Source organism: Pleurodeles waltl, chromosome 11 (assembly GCF_031143425.1).
Source record: "Pleurodeles waltl isolate 20211129_DDA chromosome 11, aPleWal1.hap1.20221129, whole genome shotgun sequence".
Taxonomy (NCBI): domain Eukaryota; kingdom Metazoa; phylum Chordata; class Amphibia; order Caudata; family Salamandridae; genus Pleurodeles; species Pleurodeles waltl.
This window is the reverse complement of record NC_090450.1, coordinates 100,144,050-100,161,537: the sequence shown is the minus strand read 5'-3', so window position 1 is coordinate 100,161,537 and position 17,488 is coordinate 100,144,050. Positions and strand designations below refer to the sequence as shown.

The following is a 17,488-nucleotide window of genomic DNA, read 5'->3' as shown; positions in this document are numbered from 1 at the left end:
GACCACGTCCTGTGAAGCATGGCAAAAATCAATCCCAGGGAGCAACATTCTCTAAAAATCCAAGATGGCTAAGTCTCTCTTAACACACCCTTTTCAGCTCGTCTCCTAATCAAATCAATGGGGCTCCCATCTGTCTGAGGGTGCAGGAAATGGGGGAGGTCTGGTTTCTGTCCCAAGTGCATTTCCCTCCTTTGAAGGCCAATTTGGCTACTCTTCTCCCATCCTGTTCTGCTATCTGATGCATAAGTTCTCCCACCACCAGATGCTTCCTTTGTCTAAGCCCAGGCAACTTCACAACTCATCAGGGTAGCCTGGCTCAGGCTGCCAGAGGCTGACCAGTCATGAAAGGGCACCACAGGGCTGAATATGGTAATTTTCAGAAAGCGTTCTAAAACCCTTTCCCTGTGTTACTTACATTAAATTCAACATTGGCAAGTTGTTGGATTTATTATAACATTTAATTTGGTGCAAAACCTGCTATTTTCAGCTCATATGTATTCGAAATAAGACTTTATTATTTTTAAATTAAGTCTCTCGATATTAGCCTATGGAGCCCATTGCCAATGGGGAAACATGGATTTGGCAGCTTTTCCCTCACCAGGGCTCATAAAACATCTTTCATAAGGTCCCTCCTTATATTTACACTGCATTCAACCCTCGGGGCACCTAGGGAAGACCTTAGGGATTACATATATGCAAAAATAAGGTAATTTGAGACTTTGGAAGTACTTTTAATTCCAAAGTCAAATGTGGGATACATTTTAACTTGAAAGCAGCCAGCAAAGCAGGTTGGCCTTTACAATGACACCAGGGACCACAGCAGTGCCCTATCTACCATGGGGCCCCTACACCTACACACCCTACCATATACTAGGGATTTATAGGTAGGTTGTCAGAGCCAGTTATAATTATGCCTAATTTGCATATACCATTTTGAACAGTGCACTAGCCCAGGGACTGTTTAGTGGGGCAGAGTCAGTCAGAATCAGGAAACACCAGTATTAGCTAAAAATGGGGGCAAAAAGTGAGGGGCTTTTGCAATCAGCCCAGTTTCCCCACACTGCAATTGCACAAAATTGCTCTAAAACGCCTTTTGACGTGACAAATTTTCACATTTTGAAAGCTTTGATGGCTTTAAATTGGTAAGCCACAGAAAGCTATTTTTTTTTAGTTCTGGTATATGATGGTGCAATTTGTTAAGAATATGACCAAATGGAAATGCCACAAAAGGAAAAGGAAACTCAACTAATCCATGTATCCTTAACAACTTTAGTTCTGACTACAAGTGTCCCCTTAAATTGCGAACCCTGCTCAAACACCTGCTTGTGCAGGGATCACAAATATTTGTGCAACATTCAGCACACCAGGTAATGCAAGTTCTGGTAAGTTAGCAACATGGCACTGTCTTTAGTAAACCAATGTATTTTGTAGGCAGGTTACTGAGGCATCTAGCATTTCAAGTTGTGAGGATAGGAAGCAGACATCTAATTATTATTTCTTTATAACAAACATTTCTCTCCTTTCACTGTGCACCTAGCAGAAATCTCCATCATAAAGTAAACATCCCAAATATAATCGGAGGCATCCCACAAATACAAAGGCAGTATGCATTTAGACGGTGGACAGCAAAGTAAAGAGAGGTAAACAAACATACCAATGCAAAATAAAAGAGAATCATAGCATTTGGAAAATCATTTTCATGTCCTGTCAATAAATGGCACGAACCAGTAGACGAGGAAAAGAACAATATTTAATAACACAGGGTCCGAAATATGCATCAAAAGTTTGAGCAATGTAAATTATATAATCAATTTTCGGTAGGAAAGAGCTTTAGGCATTTCGTAAATCTATTTAAAAAAAGTAAATAAAGTTACCTTTTCTCAGTGCATGAATCACTAGAGTCTGGTTCATGAATCACAAAACTACTGGATTCCTCTATGTTGCTGTCCAGCTCCTAGGCAATAAGAAAGAGAAATAGTTGCAGAAAGTTCAAGATATCAGTTATGATTAAGATAAAACAAACATGATTAAGCTGGAGACTATCCTTGACATTAAAAAGAGAGTTATGGGATCCGCTATGATTCAAACAATTGATTTGCTTAAATCAAATATTTATGTTGGGTGCGATCTGCTTCTATATTTGCTCTTGATTTTCGACATGGGTATAGCATTTTAGTAACAAAATACTATATTCATTGCATAGGTGTATTGGTTGACTAGCGGTTTCAAAATCCATAAGGAGCTGTTATATATGAATTAATCGTTTAAATTTCCCAATAACATTCAACATTATTATCATATTTTCACCAAACAAACTTCAGCACCATACAAGTCCAGGCCAAGATACCAGCAGCTGCACCTCCCTTAGAGGTAATTTTCCCCAGGTATTTGTGACTTCAGAATCTTTAATACATCTTCATTATTAAAACAAACACTTGGACAGAACCAAGAATATAAAATCCACACGTGTAAGATGCCAATGTTCTTAGGGTTTTATACAGCTCAAAGTATGTAACCTCTGACCCCACATCTTGGGAACAAGTTTATTTAAAACGAAATTGCTGTCATAGTGTCCTTGTTTTTTCTGGTTTTGGCAATTCCAATGCTTTCCAATAAAGCCAGAGCTATGCTGTTTTAAGGCACTAATATCTTGAATTATTAAAGTTAATTTTCACCAAAAAGGCACATTTCCGCCTAATCAACAAATGTCTAATGTCAGGTCACAGCTATAAAATCAAGTTCCAGTCACACTGATTTTAAATCAAACAGAAAGAGGCTAAATGATCGCTGTTGTAGTATGCTTCCCTTGTCCTTGAAATCCAACAATAGCAAGCAACCCTTAAGAAAAGAGAGGCGTATGTATTGTGTGTTTCTTAATTTACTTATGTCCTGTAGGAGAACGTTCCTCTTCCCTGCACCAATATTAGCTATGCAGCGCTTGAAGTGTATGCTCAGATTATGTATAAGCATTCTGTTAAATATGAAATATTAACTAATATTAAAGGTAGTCTTGAATTATTCCTTGATCTATTGAAAGCCTCTGCTATGCTCTGTGGCTCATGTTGTTCTCAAGCAAGTCTGAGTGAGCACCACTGTGATATTAAATCGCTGCTATACTGTGGTGTCTATCCACAGCGCCATTTTGGAAAGCTATACTCCTTTAGTGTTCCTTTACATACCTTTGTGAATAGGCCCCACAATATAAAAACCGGCGAAATACTGGAATGTTCAGGAAAATTCATATAAAATTAGCACAAATAGAACGCGCTGTTCCCTCTTTACACTTTTAAGACTGGGGAAATGGAACTTTGGAGTTATAGTACTACTTGCAGGACTCATGAATGCCTTTGTGAAACACCCTTATACATCGTATTCAGAGGAAATGCAGAAATGGAAAATAATAATTCAAATCTGAATTGGTTTATATTAGAAATGCATCGTTGAGCTAAAATATTACCTTCCAAGACCCTGGGAACCTGAAAAATGGATGTGACTAGAAGTAAAGTAAACGTGGCAGAGGATCAGTGCAATTACAGTACTGAATGGAATTATATGATAATGAAGGTCTTATAACAAAGGGTCAAAGTAACATTAGATATGTGAAACAATAGGACAAGAATTATGAATAAAAACAGGTGAAACAAAGATCATTTATGGTAGGATTACAGACAGGAGGTGAATCAAAGGAGCAGAAACGGATGAAGGTACAGAGAGAAGAAATATGAGTGGAACATAAAGTAAATGCATGCAAAGTCTTGTGTGATAAAGAGTTTAAAAGGAAACTTTAGGAATCCACCTTTTCTGCATGTTACCCTGGCGTTTTTTCATGGTGCTTGATAGCTGGCAAGTCTGCCCTCTGAGCATGGAGAGTCTAACTGAGTATCCCACTCAATAGTCTAACAACTTGTTTTCTATACCTTGTTATTCTGTAGATACCCCTACAGTTGAAGACACAGAAACCTTACATGGCCCAAAATATAAAGTGTGTAATTGGGGCACACCAATATATGGGCCACATGTGCAAAAGTTTTTAGAGGAAACAAACAGAATTGGGCCATGTGGGACCGCTAAATAGCCTTCTGACATGAACTATTCATATTTTCCAATTCTGTAACCTACTATCAAATTGTAAAATAGGGTTTACGAGTCGAAATTAGGGAGGGGCATGGGGATGATGGAATGTTTTGCAACCGGAATGAGGTTGCAAAACATTAACCTTTTACCGACTCCAAAAAGGAGGTGGTAACCCATTCACAAACTGGAAGTGGTCTTCAAGAGACCTCTTCTCCTTTGTGAATGTGGGCGCCAACATTTTTTGAGAGCCGGCAGTGGTTCCACAGACCATTTCCTACCCTTAAAAAATTAAAAGAACACTTTTCATTTTTAATTTTGAAATGGAGCCCGTTTTCCTTCAAGGAAAACGGGCTGCATTTACAAAAAATGCTTTATTTGAAAAGCTATCACAAACATGGTGGTCTGCTGACTCCAGAAGGCCACCATCCCTCTGAATGCAGGCCATTCCCAATGGGTCGCAAATTGCAACCTACCTCGGGAATATTTATGAGGCAGGTCCTTTGTGACCCATTGGGAAATCGCAAACATTGTCTGAGATACAGTTACATCACAGTTTATGCCTTCCTAATTCTGAGTCCCAAAAAGTTGCAATTAGGAACTCGCAAAATGTGCGATAGTACATGTGGGCCCATATGACTTAAGACATTTTCCTACTATTAAAAACATTTAGTATACTTCTCTATTTTTTAGAGGCAAAATGCGCTGTAGTAAATACTCAGAAAAAGAGAAAACATCCTGCCCTCCCATTAACGCAGGCAACAATTGCTAAAACACAAAATTGTTTGCTTTTTTTACATCTTTATGTCAAAGTTCCATGGAATATACCGAAATTTACTATACATCCTAGTGTACGTGACATTAAAAATAACAAAATACATAACCTGATGAATAGCATTTCACACTGCATTTGGGTATCTTCGTGGCCTGAATTTAATTTAGAGAGATAAAAACGTTTGCCCGCAGTGTAAGTGCATAACAGATGAAGGACACTGGACTGGGGTGGTGGGGGAAGTTTGTCTTCCATTTTGCAAATGAGCAAAGTTTATAAGGCACTGGTCAATCCTGGATTTGGTCATAAAAGGTGGTGTCAGCATACAGAGGAAAAATGAGGCTCTCAGGTAAAAATACAGGCCTTAGCCCCTATGGGGCTCAAACATTCGGGGCCAGAAATCTGTTCTTGTTGCACAACACGTTAGAAATTGCTATTAATTTAACAAATCAAGAAAGAGGATGAAGAAAAAGATGTCTGACGACTTGTAATACCAAACTGATTAGTCTTACACACCCCACCAGAATTTTAATGGCAGAAATGTAGTCCAAGTTCATCGGTGAGATCCCCTCAAGGTGGAAAAGCCTGGAGAGACAATCTGTCTTTACCGTGACTCAACATTTTAGTCCTTAAACATACTGACACATTTCACAAGATCTGAGTTTTCGCATTTGTCTGTATAAGGCCTCTCAACAGGCTATGAACAGTACAAGCAATGAAACGGTTAAAAAATGAATAGTTCCTATGCTTCTTTAGTGAGCAATTAAAAGCTCAGTCCTTTTAAATTGTTCCAACTATTTTCTCTTTGAAAGACTACACAGCAAATAAAGGATACAAGTTAGTCATCCCCAGTCACATTCAATCAATCAATCAGTAGATCTGCAGAGAGCCACTGGTCACCCATGAGGGTATACAGGAGCTGTCAGGGTCCAGCTGATTAGGTGAATAGCAAGCTTGTCAGGGACTTTGGGAACTCTGGAAGAGATGGAGAGGTCTGTAGATGAAAGGGTAGCTCATTCCATCTCTTTGCTGCTAGATAGAAGGAGCGACCTCTACATCTGCTACGGCAGATGCAGGGTGTGGGTTAGAGAAAGGGACACAGAGCAGAGGTGTCTCGTGAGCTGATGGAAGTTCAGGCACTGGTTCAAGTAGGCAGGTCCACGGTTGTGTAGGGCCTTGTATGCACAGGTCAGGACCTTGAACTGGGACAGTTTCTGTACAGGGAGTCGGTGGAGGTGCGTGAGGTAGGGGTGATGTGGGTTTGTCTACGGAGATCAAGGACAAGTCTGACTGCAGCGTTCTGTATTGACTGTAGTCGTAGGAGGAGCGAACTGCGATCCATGTGGAGTGTTGACGGAGTCCACTCAGCTGGAGATGAGGGCTTTGGTGTTGGTGCATCCGGAGACTTTGGGTAGCCATTTGAATATCTTATGAAGCACGCAGAGGATGAAGAAGCAGGAGGTGGTAAAAGAGTTGACCTGAGGCTTCATAGTAAGCTGTTTGTCCAGAATGATGCCAAGGATCTTAGCGCGATCAGTGGTGGTAGTAGTAGATCAGAGGTCTGAGGGCCACCCGGATGCATCCAATGGGAACCTTTTGTTTCTGAAAATCAGGGCCTCTGTCTTGTTTGTGTTGAGCTTCAGGCAGTTGTACTTCATCTAGTTGGTGAAGTCTGTCTTGCTCTTTGTGGTGTCGGAGAAGGAGCCGATGAGTTGTTTTCGTCAGCATAGGAAATTATGTTGCGTCTGTGGGTTTTGGTGATGCTGGGCAAAAGTGTGATATAGGTACTCAAGAGGGTGTGGCTGAGCGAGGACCCTGGGGTACTCCACAGATGATTAGCTTGTGTTCAGAGATAAGGTGGACTTTTTGTGTTTTTCTGTTAAGGAAAGAGGCGATCCATCAGAAGGAAGTCCCTTGGATGCCTATGTTGTGCAGCCTTGAGAGAAGTGTGTGGTGGGAGACCATATCAAAGGCTGCCAAGTGGTCTAGGAGGATCAGAGCCCCAGACTCTCCTTGGTCGAGTAGGGCTCAGATGTTGTCGGTAATACTTTGGCTGGAAACAGGAGCATGGAGATCCATCAGTAGTTGCGGCGTTTGCTGGGCTCTGCTGATGGTTTCTTTAGTAAGGCGCTGACTTCTGCAAATTTCCAGTCCTTGGGGAAGGTAGCTATTGCAAATGAAGTGGTCAACAAGGTGGCGAATATGTGATTCATTCTGGCTTCGAGCTAGGTGAACATGTGGTGAGAGCATGGGCTGGTTAGGGCACCTGAGTGGATCGAGTTCATCATGAAGGCAGTGCCCTATCGGGAAAGCTGGGTCCATTCGCTCAGTTGAATGCCCGTAGAGGTAGCAGGGTTTTTGTGTTGTTTGAAGAAGTCTGTGGCCTTGGGCTGGGTTTTAAGGTTTCTGTACTTGTTGGCGATATTGCTGTGGAATCGGTTTGCAAGTATGTCATAGAGTTCCTGTGAGGGAGCAATGTAGTTTGTTGCATCTGAAGGGTTGGAAATTTCTTGACAATGCTGAAGAGTTCTTTTCTCTTATTGGATCTGGATTCGATGCATGAGACTAAGACCTTTTCCTCTGATTCTTTCAACTGTCTGTAGTAGAGGTTGAGGGCTGTCCTGAGGCGGTCTTTTTGGTTGTGTGCTCGCTGGTGCGTCATCTCCTTTCCAGTTGTTAACAGTGTCGTTTAGTGGTTCTGAGGTCTTCAGTCTACCAGCTAACCTGCTTGGTGGACCTTCTGTGGGCACTGTTGCTGATAGGAGTGATGCTGATGGCACAGTTGATGATTCAATTGTTGGAAGTTTCTGATATTCTGGTCTTGGTATTTGGAGGAGATGGGGTGGATGGTGCTGAGGGCATTGGCCCATGTGACCTGTGAAACTTTATTCCAGCTGCAGTAGGGGGCATTGGGCAGACTGGTGAAGTTGAAGTGGATGATGGAGTAGTCAGTCTAGGTGAGTTCCATGGAGTGGGGTTGAGCCAGATCTCAGTGAGGAAGTGGACATCAGGTTGTCGCGTAGGCTCTCATTATCCTAATAAGACTACTGGATTTTTGGGTGGCAAGATCGTTCACAGTGTGGGGGACTAAGTCTAACCCACGGCAAAGGACACTTGTCACCCCAAATCCAGGTTGAGCTCCGGCTAACTAGCAGTGCCTTATCTCTCCCAAAGGGAAGAGATAATTGGGCAGCTGAGTGCATTACATCTTAGTGCTTCCCAGGGAAGCCGTGGTCACTCAGGTCCCAACCAGTTCTCTCATACACAGTATGGTCTCATATATAAATGACAAAGGCAGTTTAAGTTTTAAAGATTGGTTTAATAAAACAACTGCAGTTTAGATAACAAGGCGTGAGCAGCAATAACCAGAACCATACAACACAGTAGGATTGAAATAGTAACGAGGAGAGTGAAACATAAGAATAACGCTATCATGGTGCAACTAGATTACGTTCCCTCCTCTAAGTTCTATCTTGAGCACAGCATGTTAAGCTTTAAGCCTGCCTTTCAGGTTCCCCTGGGAGGACATCGACCCTCATACCTGAGCAAAGGCCTGTGATTGGGATCAGCATCTGCAACAGGGCAATCAGCGTCTAGTTGTGGGTTCCTGGTCGGAATCTCCCTGTTACGTGTACCAAGACTAGGAAGTGTTTTTATAACTAACACGCCGATGTTCTAAGAAACGTCCCTACGTAAAAATGTGTACTTTCTACGAACCCTAAAGACTAAACTTCTACCACGTCTATTGGCAATGTACCAGACTGTATCCTTGACTGAAGCACAGAGCGAGCAAGAATGTATTGTTTGAGAACTTCAGTGCTGAAGTAAGCTAAACAGCGTGATGGAAGAAAATAAAACAAGACCGTGAAACTGGCTATTGTAAAATAACAGTGCGAGGCTTAAATAAAATGTATCTAGGGCAAAGTGCACAGAGGCCTAATACTTTAAGCAAACGCGCAGAAAGCTACATTAAAAATGGCTACACCACAAGGTGTGAGGGTTAAGATGAGGTCCCAAATCTGTGTGGTGTGTTTGCATAGTGAGTGCGTTGAAAAGCGCGCATGCAAGTTGGTGTTTTTGTTCAGGAGGTGTTTGTGGTGTGCTTAGGGTGGGACTAGTCGGTAGACTGGTGAGTGTGCTGTGACACGTGAAGTGGCAGTGGGTGAAGGTGAAAGGTCCTACCATGGTGCATGGGTCAGCACGGTGGCAGTGTTTGTTGAGCTGCCCAGGGCCAAAGGTATGAAACTCGGCCATGGTATATCTTCAGGGGTTGGGAAGGACAGGTGATATGGCGCTGGTCGTGGTTCAGGAATGGACGGGCTCAGACAGGCTTGGAGGCGGCCTGCCTGAAGTAGATCTGGGGATAAGGGGGCCTTTGTTGGCAGGAATTACGGTGAATGGAAAAACCCAGGCGACAAAACCAGGCAGCAGCGCTGGATCAGGCTGGAACGAGCAGAAACTGGAGGCCACAGGCAAGTGGCAGGCTGAGTGTCCAGATGCCTACTGAATATCGGATGTAACTATGACTAATCCCATTCAAGTTTATGGGCAAAACCCCATTGCCATTTGGAGTCTCATATGTTAGGGCAGTACAAACAGACTTCATGCATTCAATGACTTTGACAACACAGGCTGCTTTTTCAAAATCTGCTCAGATGCAACCATTCCTTCATATGTATCCTGAAAATTCTTGTTTAACAAAGATTGACAGTCCACAATGACCTTGATATAGGTGTGGAAACGTATGTCTGTCAACTGTTAACTTGGTGGCCTACAGACAGCTATGCTCTTGGATGTCTTGGTGTAGTTGGTGAGATTAGCTTGTTTAAGAGTGTAAAGTATTTCTATGAGGTTTACCTGGTGTGCCTACATAGTGGGGACTGAAGTTCTATAATCCAGTACAGACCTGGTCCAATAATTTCTTTAAAATTGCAGGAATATTCATTTTCCAAAGGGAATTACTCAGAAAGGGAGGGCATTATTTAAAGTGAATAATGCACACATCTCCTTAGCAGCAGCAGTTATGGCATCAGTGGCAAGCAACCAATCAGGTTAATAAAGCCACCTCCTCCTGCATTCACAGCCTCAAGCTTCTCTGGAAAGTTTTCAAATGGCTTCTGCTAAACAGCCGAAGATCCTTCACCCAAGCACTGATCACTAGCAAACGGGACTACAGAAACGCACTTTACATTAACATCATTATGAAGCTCACCAAGAGTCTCCATATCATTCAGAAAGCAGCACCCAGGCTCAGTCTCAAAAACCCAACCCTCACTCACGCACCCAAACTCCTCAAAGACTTCCAGTGGCTCCCCTTACACAAATGGTCCTGCTTCAGGCTCCTCACACATGCATACAAAGCACTACACACACAAGGCCAGGTATACCCGACAGCTGCATCAACTTCTGCACACCAACCAGACACGTTTTCTCATCCAGCCTCCTGCTCAACTACCTCCCTCACATCCAACGAGCTAGCAGCTTTGCCTTTTCGTCCCTGGTGCCTAAAACCTGGAACGACTTCCCCCTCCATACCTGAGCTACCAGCTCTATCACAGAATTCACCAAAATAACAGAAAGCCTGGCTATTCCAAGAAGCCCCAGTCATGGCAGCACCCCTTCCTTCCTATGGTGCCAGGATACCTCCTGGGTGTTATGTGTGCCATACAAATTAAAATAAAACAAAACATATCTTTCAGTACTTGGGGGCCAGATCCAAGGAACTGAAAACAACGGCAGACCCTAATTTCTCAAGCACTGCAGACATAACCATGAGTTGAGCATCTGCCCTAGTAACAGATATGAGCCCATTATGGTCCCCATATAACCATAGCTCTGTGGTATCAGGATTAGTGACCAGAACCATTGTGCTAGAACATGGACAACTTGAAGATTAAGTCATCCTTGGCTTCAGAAATTTGGCTACTTTGACCATGGTTGTTCTCCACCTCATCCAACATCCTATACCACTGTGCCATTGTTGTTTCAAGTGCAGTCGCTGAGGGAGGGGATCACCTTCTTCCTTCTCTTCTGCAACTGCCACAAGAAACAAAACCATTTCAACAAAACCATTTCAACACACTCATAGAGGGTTATCTGTATATTGACAAGAAAGATGCTGCGGCATTATCGTGGAGTATTTGGATTAGTGAAATAAGTTGCATCAATAACCATTTCAAGCAGTTTGTGGGCCCAATCCACTTGTCTTGCAAGGCTTACATCTACACAGGCTCAATTTTAAAATCTCTTATCCAAGTTTGTAGTATGTCAAGCTGGCCAGCTAATCATAATCGGTTCTTTCTGATTTTCATATTCCTGGTAGCCTTCTTTGCGTACTCATTCACCTGAGACCTAGAACACAGTTTAGAATGTTAAATCAAGTCATTCTGGGATGGCTTTCCACCCTTCTTGAAGATTACTAGGTGGACCTCTCACAGATTTCCAAACAAACATACATAGGGATTAAAACCCTCTCTGTGCTGAGATATCTTCCAAATAGGCAAACATGGCATGTTTGAAGGACATAAATATCCTCCTTAGGGGCTCCACTTGCATGTCATCTGTCCTGTCAAAAATGTTTTTGTGGGGGGCGTGACCAAGCTGGCGTCAGGAAGGGAGTGAAGCCTCCGAGCTCCGCCATTGGACTGCGGCTAGCAGAGAAGACCAGGCCTCCCATACTCTGCCGATACGTGAAAAGGCACCCAGAGCATTGCTGGCGGATGAGGGAGCACGAGGACGCTTGAAGTAGCCCCCGGACCCTGTTTAATTGATTCCAGCAAAGCGCTTCGTGGCACGCCTGACCCTAAAATTGGCCACCACCTGGAGGTAAGGGTTAACGGAGGCCTGCAGTCCTCGACGGCAATGGTAGGCTCTCCTCCCATGCCTGGCAGCACAAACATGCGCTAGGCGCGACTCTGCCTACCAGAGCCCCGGGCCCCATATAAGAGGCTGACTGGTCCCTGGAGATGGGGCCTTTGGGGGCCAACTGACACAGCAGCACCAGGGCCCGCTTTTAAGAACACGGAGGGGGCACAGCCACGTGGAATAACATAGCAGGGTCAGGACCTTCCCTCGGAGGGCACCAGGAACAGTCCTGCCTATAGAGTGCAGCAGTGCCTAAGGGGACTGCGGTACCAGCTGGACTCAGTGGGGTCACACATCTCCGATTAGATGGTAGTCAGTGCAGCCCAAGTACATGGAGGATTGCTGAGCCTAAGAAGTGAGGCACATAACGACAGATGGTGAGTCTGGCACGCATGTGAATTCGAATGACCAACGCAGCAGTGCCCATTGCGCTGGGCAGGCCAATCTCCTCAGAGTGCCCGGCCTGAAGGCTAAATAAGCGCTTAAGAAGTAGCTGGAGTGTTGCAAAGGCACCAGGACACTGATGGTGGACCGTCGTTTGGTGACTGACGAATTAACCCTACTGTGGGAGGGAACATGGCGGGTCCCCGCTCCCATAAGAAAGATGCTAAAATCAGAGATTTACTCACGAAGACGCCAGGGAAAAAGCAAATCACCTCGAGAAGGTCACTCAACCAGTGCACCCAAATGCAACGGGCGATGCCACCAGAACACCAGACGAAACGAAACCAGTTACACATGGCTACCTCGAGACCCTCTTTGGAGCTTTACGCGCAGATATTGCAACACTTAAGCAGGACCACACAAAGTATATCAAGGGCCTCATGAAGGACATGAATGAACTGGGAGACAGAGTGGATGGCCTGGAATGAAACAGTGACACACAGGGAGAAGAGTTGGATGCTGACTGCTGCGAAAAACTGGATTTGCATGACAAAAACCATGGAACTAAGATATCAGGTGGAAGATCTTGAAAATCGGTCTAGGAGGACCAACATTAGAATTAAGGGAGTCCAGTTGCAAGCAGCCGAAGGGAATCAGGAGAACTATGCTCGCAGACTGTTCCACCATGTTGTGCCAGAACTTGCACCTTAAAAGATCATTATGGAGAGAATTCATAGGGCTGGGAGACCTGCTACATGTCCTGGGCAACCGAAAGACATTCTAACCTGCCTTCACTACTACAGGGAAAAAAATCATTATGGCAGCAGCATAAGACCGCAATCACATCGACTTTGAGGGTAACAAGATCTGGCTGTACCAGGACCTCTCGCCCATAACGCTACTGCAACACCGCCAGCTATGACCATTGCTACCTATCACCAAGAATCAGAACGATGAAGAGCTCCACCCCTCGCAATCAAGCCCCTCACGCTCATCGGCTCCTTTCAGACGCCCAGCGCGAAAGAAGAAGGGAAAGATGGCTGGACCGACTGCAAGGGAGAGTCATAGTGAAAGGGCAGCCCTTCTCCGACAGCTGAATTCCTTGGATCAAGCCTCCGACCTGGAAAATGACAGAGTTAAATGCTTGGCACTGACCACACAACAGACTCCAACATAGGCACACCCTACTGCCTACCAGGCACCGCACAAAGTTAGACCATAGAGGCCCGTCTTCAGTCTTGGGGGAACGCACATGCCGACGGCAGAGCCTCCTACCCGATGGAGGGTAACCCCACTTTGACCGTGATGCCTCAACTGGAGCCCACCTTTATGGTTCGAAGCAGTGCTGGGAAAGGCCGCATTGGTTCTCCTTTCTTTTTCAGTGCTTGAAACTCTATATTATCTTTTCCTGCTTTTTCCTACCTATTAAGAAATGTGAGACCTAAGTGGTATGTTATAGCTCAACATGGGGAGATAGTTGGCTTCTTCCAAGCAGCCTGGGGCACACCTCACAGATATGTCTTTACACACTGATTCCCTAATGATACGCATTATTAGCTATGATATCCGGGGGCTCAACATGCCTGCAAAACATTTCTATCTTTTATCCAGGACTCTGGATGTGATATATGTCTGGTGCAGGAAACACACCTAGTACAAGCAGATTTGAAGCGTTTAAAATCCAAGTGGTTTGAAAGATCATATTTTTCATCTGGCACAGGAAAAAAGGCTGGAGTAGCTATTCTTTTGTCTCCTCACTTCCCTGGCAAGGTGGTCCAGATAGAGGCCGATATTCCTGGTAGGTTACTGTCACTCGGCATCACAGTACATCTGCACAATTTTACTTTGGCTACACTTTATGCACCTAATAACCACCAGGAGGCTTTCATATTTGAGGCCTTAGATGCAGTGATGGGCACTGCAGATAAGGATGTACTAATTGGAGGGGACTTTAACTTAGTACCTGATACAGGTGTGGATAGGTCAGCGCAGCAGGTGGGACAGACGGAGGCATTCTCCAAACAGAGTTTGGGGACAATAGCGGATTATGGGCTAATTGATGTTTTCCGGCATCACCACCCCCACAGAGAGGGATTGCACGTTCTATTCGACAGCCCACCAGACAAATGCGCCAATTGATCTTCTAGCTACACCGCATTTTCTGCAATCTGTGATTCATGTTTCTTATATATAAGTACATTGGCGCTCTCAAACCAGACCCCCTCTCCATATAATTGTATCCCCTCCTAGCCCAATCTCTCAGCAGTGAAACACACATCATAGAACTGTCAGGCGCCATCACCGAATATCTGGAACACAATGACTGTCCCGACATGCCCATTGCAGTGCTTTGGGACACGTTGAAATCAGTCCTTCGCTGCCAATAGATTGCACCGGCTACCCGTCTTAACAGAGAGATCAGAGATATAAAAGGACTGCACTTAAGACAGGTAAAAGGGCTAGAGGTGGAACACAAACGGACGGGATGTCCTAAAATATGCTGACAATTAAACATAACACATAAACAATATTGGGCACTGGACATGGATAGAGCAACGTATGCTTTGGTCCGCACTGAACAAAGGTTTTTTGTGGGGAGCAATAAAGCAGGTCACCTCCTGGCGCACCGCCTGCGGGTACAGATAGCACGACAGCGAGTGGAGGCACTGGAGGGATTGCAAGGAGAATGTACTGATCATGATAAACAAATAGTCCAAAACTTTGAGCTATTTTATGTCCAGCTTTATGTCGCTGACCCATTAATAGAAGAGGATTACATATCCTACTTAGAACACGTGACACTAGAGGGTCTGCGCTCTGCTTTTGGATCACGACATAAGGTTGGGTGAGGTACTTTTAGCGATCTCTCGCTTACAACCCAGCAAGGCTACCCCTCAGAATTTTATAAATTATTTGCTAGTCAATTGGCGCCTGTACTCACATGTCTATACAACTCCTTTAGTGACAGGAGCTCCCTTACAGACTCCATAAAGCTTGCCACGATCACCGCCTTGCCCTAGCCGGGTAAGGACCCGTTGTACTGCTCCTCATATAGGCCAATCTCATTAATGAATGTGGAGGCCAAAGTATTCACCTCTATTCTGGCAAATCGACTGGTCCCTTATATACAAGGCATTGTAGACCCGGACAAGGCCGGATTCACTCCTGAACATAATTGCAGCAACAACACAAAACACATATGCCAACTGCTAGATAAGACTGAGTGATCTCGAATACTGGCACTGATGTTATCCATAGATGGCAAAAACGCATTCGACCTGGTGAACTGGCACGATTTGTTTGCAGTGCTGCGGAAGGTAGGCCTAGGTGGGTGGTTTATTGATTGGATACAGTGCAGTTACAATGGGCCTAAAGCAGTGGTTAGGGCTAATAGACTAACACCCTCCCCTTTTCAGGTGACTAGGGGCCCTCGGCAAAGATGCCCATCGTCCCCACTACTATTTGCCTTATACTTGGAGCCCATGGCAGAGTGAATTAGATGAAATCCCCTAATAATGGGTATCTGCATGGGGGATAGCGCTATATGCAGAAGACGTCATGGTGATCCTGAAGCATCCCCTTCGGTCCTTGCCTCTGGTGATGGACGACTTGGAGACCTTCGGGAGGGCCTCTGGGTTTAAGGTAAATCTACAAAAGTCTCAGATCCTAAACCTGACAGTTCCAGAGGTAAATCAGGTTATCCTACAACAACACTTTCCATTCATCTGGAGGGGGAGTGGGGTATTTGGGACTCTGCATTCACTCCGGTACAGTTCAGGCTGCAGTCTCTATGGTGCCTTGCTGTTGCAAACATGTGCTGATCTACACACTTGGAAGGCTTATGCTCTCTCCTGGCAAGGCCGCATTGCAGCGGTAACATGAGCCTGCTGCCCAAAATTTTGTATTTCATGCAGACATTAACCCTGACCTCTCCTCCACAAATTTTGATTAAATTACAATGCCCCCTAGAAGAGTACATCTGGGAAGGGAAAAAAGCACGTACGGACAAGAAGCAGACCTCACTAATGAAGGACTAAACAACAAACTAGAGAAAATGATTCTACAGATCTCACGAAAGACTTAGAATACGGAGGTAATAAACGGCAGGAACAAACCGCCTTATGACAAAAAAAATTAAAGACACGACCAGAGACCGGTCTTTGAATTTCTAAACCAGAAACCAATTGCTCAAATTTAAAGAAGACAATAAAGGATGGACAACCTTGGAGAAGTACATAAATATAGGAAATGGATGGCAGTAAATACATTGGAAATCATATGCCATGTTACCACAATAAATATGTTTTGTTGTACATAAAGCTTTCTTTGTCCTGATGAAGGTAGGGTGTATGACTGGAAAGGCCACCGAAAAAAACGCGGTGACACTTTTCTTTTTTGTAAACACTTGTATATGAGCAACCTTTATAAGAATAGATTGTTTGATATGTCTTTTTTTAACAACAGTTTTTATGCGAAAAAATAAATAAGGATATTTTTATAAAAAATATTCTATGAGTGTTTGTAGCTTTGTTCGTGAAGTTTTTACATTTTTAACATGAATATTGTGCAATATGTTTTATAAATAAAAAAATTATGTCTACAACCAATGAAGTAAGAATGAAAAGCACCTACGGATTTTTTTGAATACATTTGAAAAAAGTTGTTTATAAGCATATAATAAACAAAAATATAATTGATATAAACAAAAAAAGGTTTGAAACAGGTGTGTGTTTTTATCTAAAAGATAGGTTGTGATACTGCTAGAACTTAACCAGCGATACGTCTCTGAGTTTGATACTTAAATATCCATAGAAGGAATTTATTTTGTGTATTATAAATCAATCCCGCTTTGGCTTTGGGGGTCTGTCTCTTAAATTCTTGGCAAGAAGCAGACCTACCTGCCACTGGAAATGGGGGGTTTGGGGATCCCCCATCTTACTCACTATTATCAGGCAGCCCAACTGCGATACTTGGTGGAGTTAAAAAGACACCTCACGGAAAAACATTGGTGCTTCATGATCAAACTATTGTAGGCATACACACATGGAAGATATCATGGCTCCCTAAACCCCATAGGCCATCGGGAGTTTGTATCTGCCCTATTTTACGAGCGACAATGGGGGTTTGGGACAACATACAGAGTAAGAAGTTCTCCATTCGCATCTCCCTCCTCACCCCGATCATGAGTAATCCAGAATTTCCCCCGCCTATCAGAGTTCAAACTACTTGGCATAACAGCAGCCAAACTCTAAAAGGGTTGGTGACCTATTTGATGAATCAGGCCTTCTGGCCTTTGCTCAAACTCAACAGCATTATGGTGTTCTGGGAAGTGCCCGGTGGCAGCATCTCGCCATTGGTCACTGGGTCACTCAGCCTTCCATTAAACCCCATGCAAGC

At 44.0% G+C, this 17,488-nt stretch overlaps 1 protein-coding gene across 2 annotated transcripts in view; it reads right to left on the bottom strand.

The window, feature by feature from the left end:
- ZBBX (zinc finger B-box domain containing) overlaps window positions 1-17,488 on the bottom strand; it is a 440,192-nt gene that overhangs the window by 187,655 nt on the left and 235,049 nt on the right. Inside the window, exon 13 of one of the 2 annotated variants that reach the window (XM_069213223.1) lies at window positions 1,875-1,954. In XM_069213223.1, the coding sequence (XP_069069324.1) occupies window positions 1,875-1,954 (80 nt within the window). The remainder of the gene's footprint in view (window positions 1-1,874; window positions 1,955-17,488) is intronic. The other variant, XM_069213224.1, reaches the window with a different exon arrangement.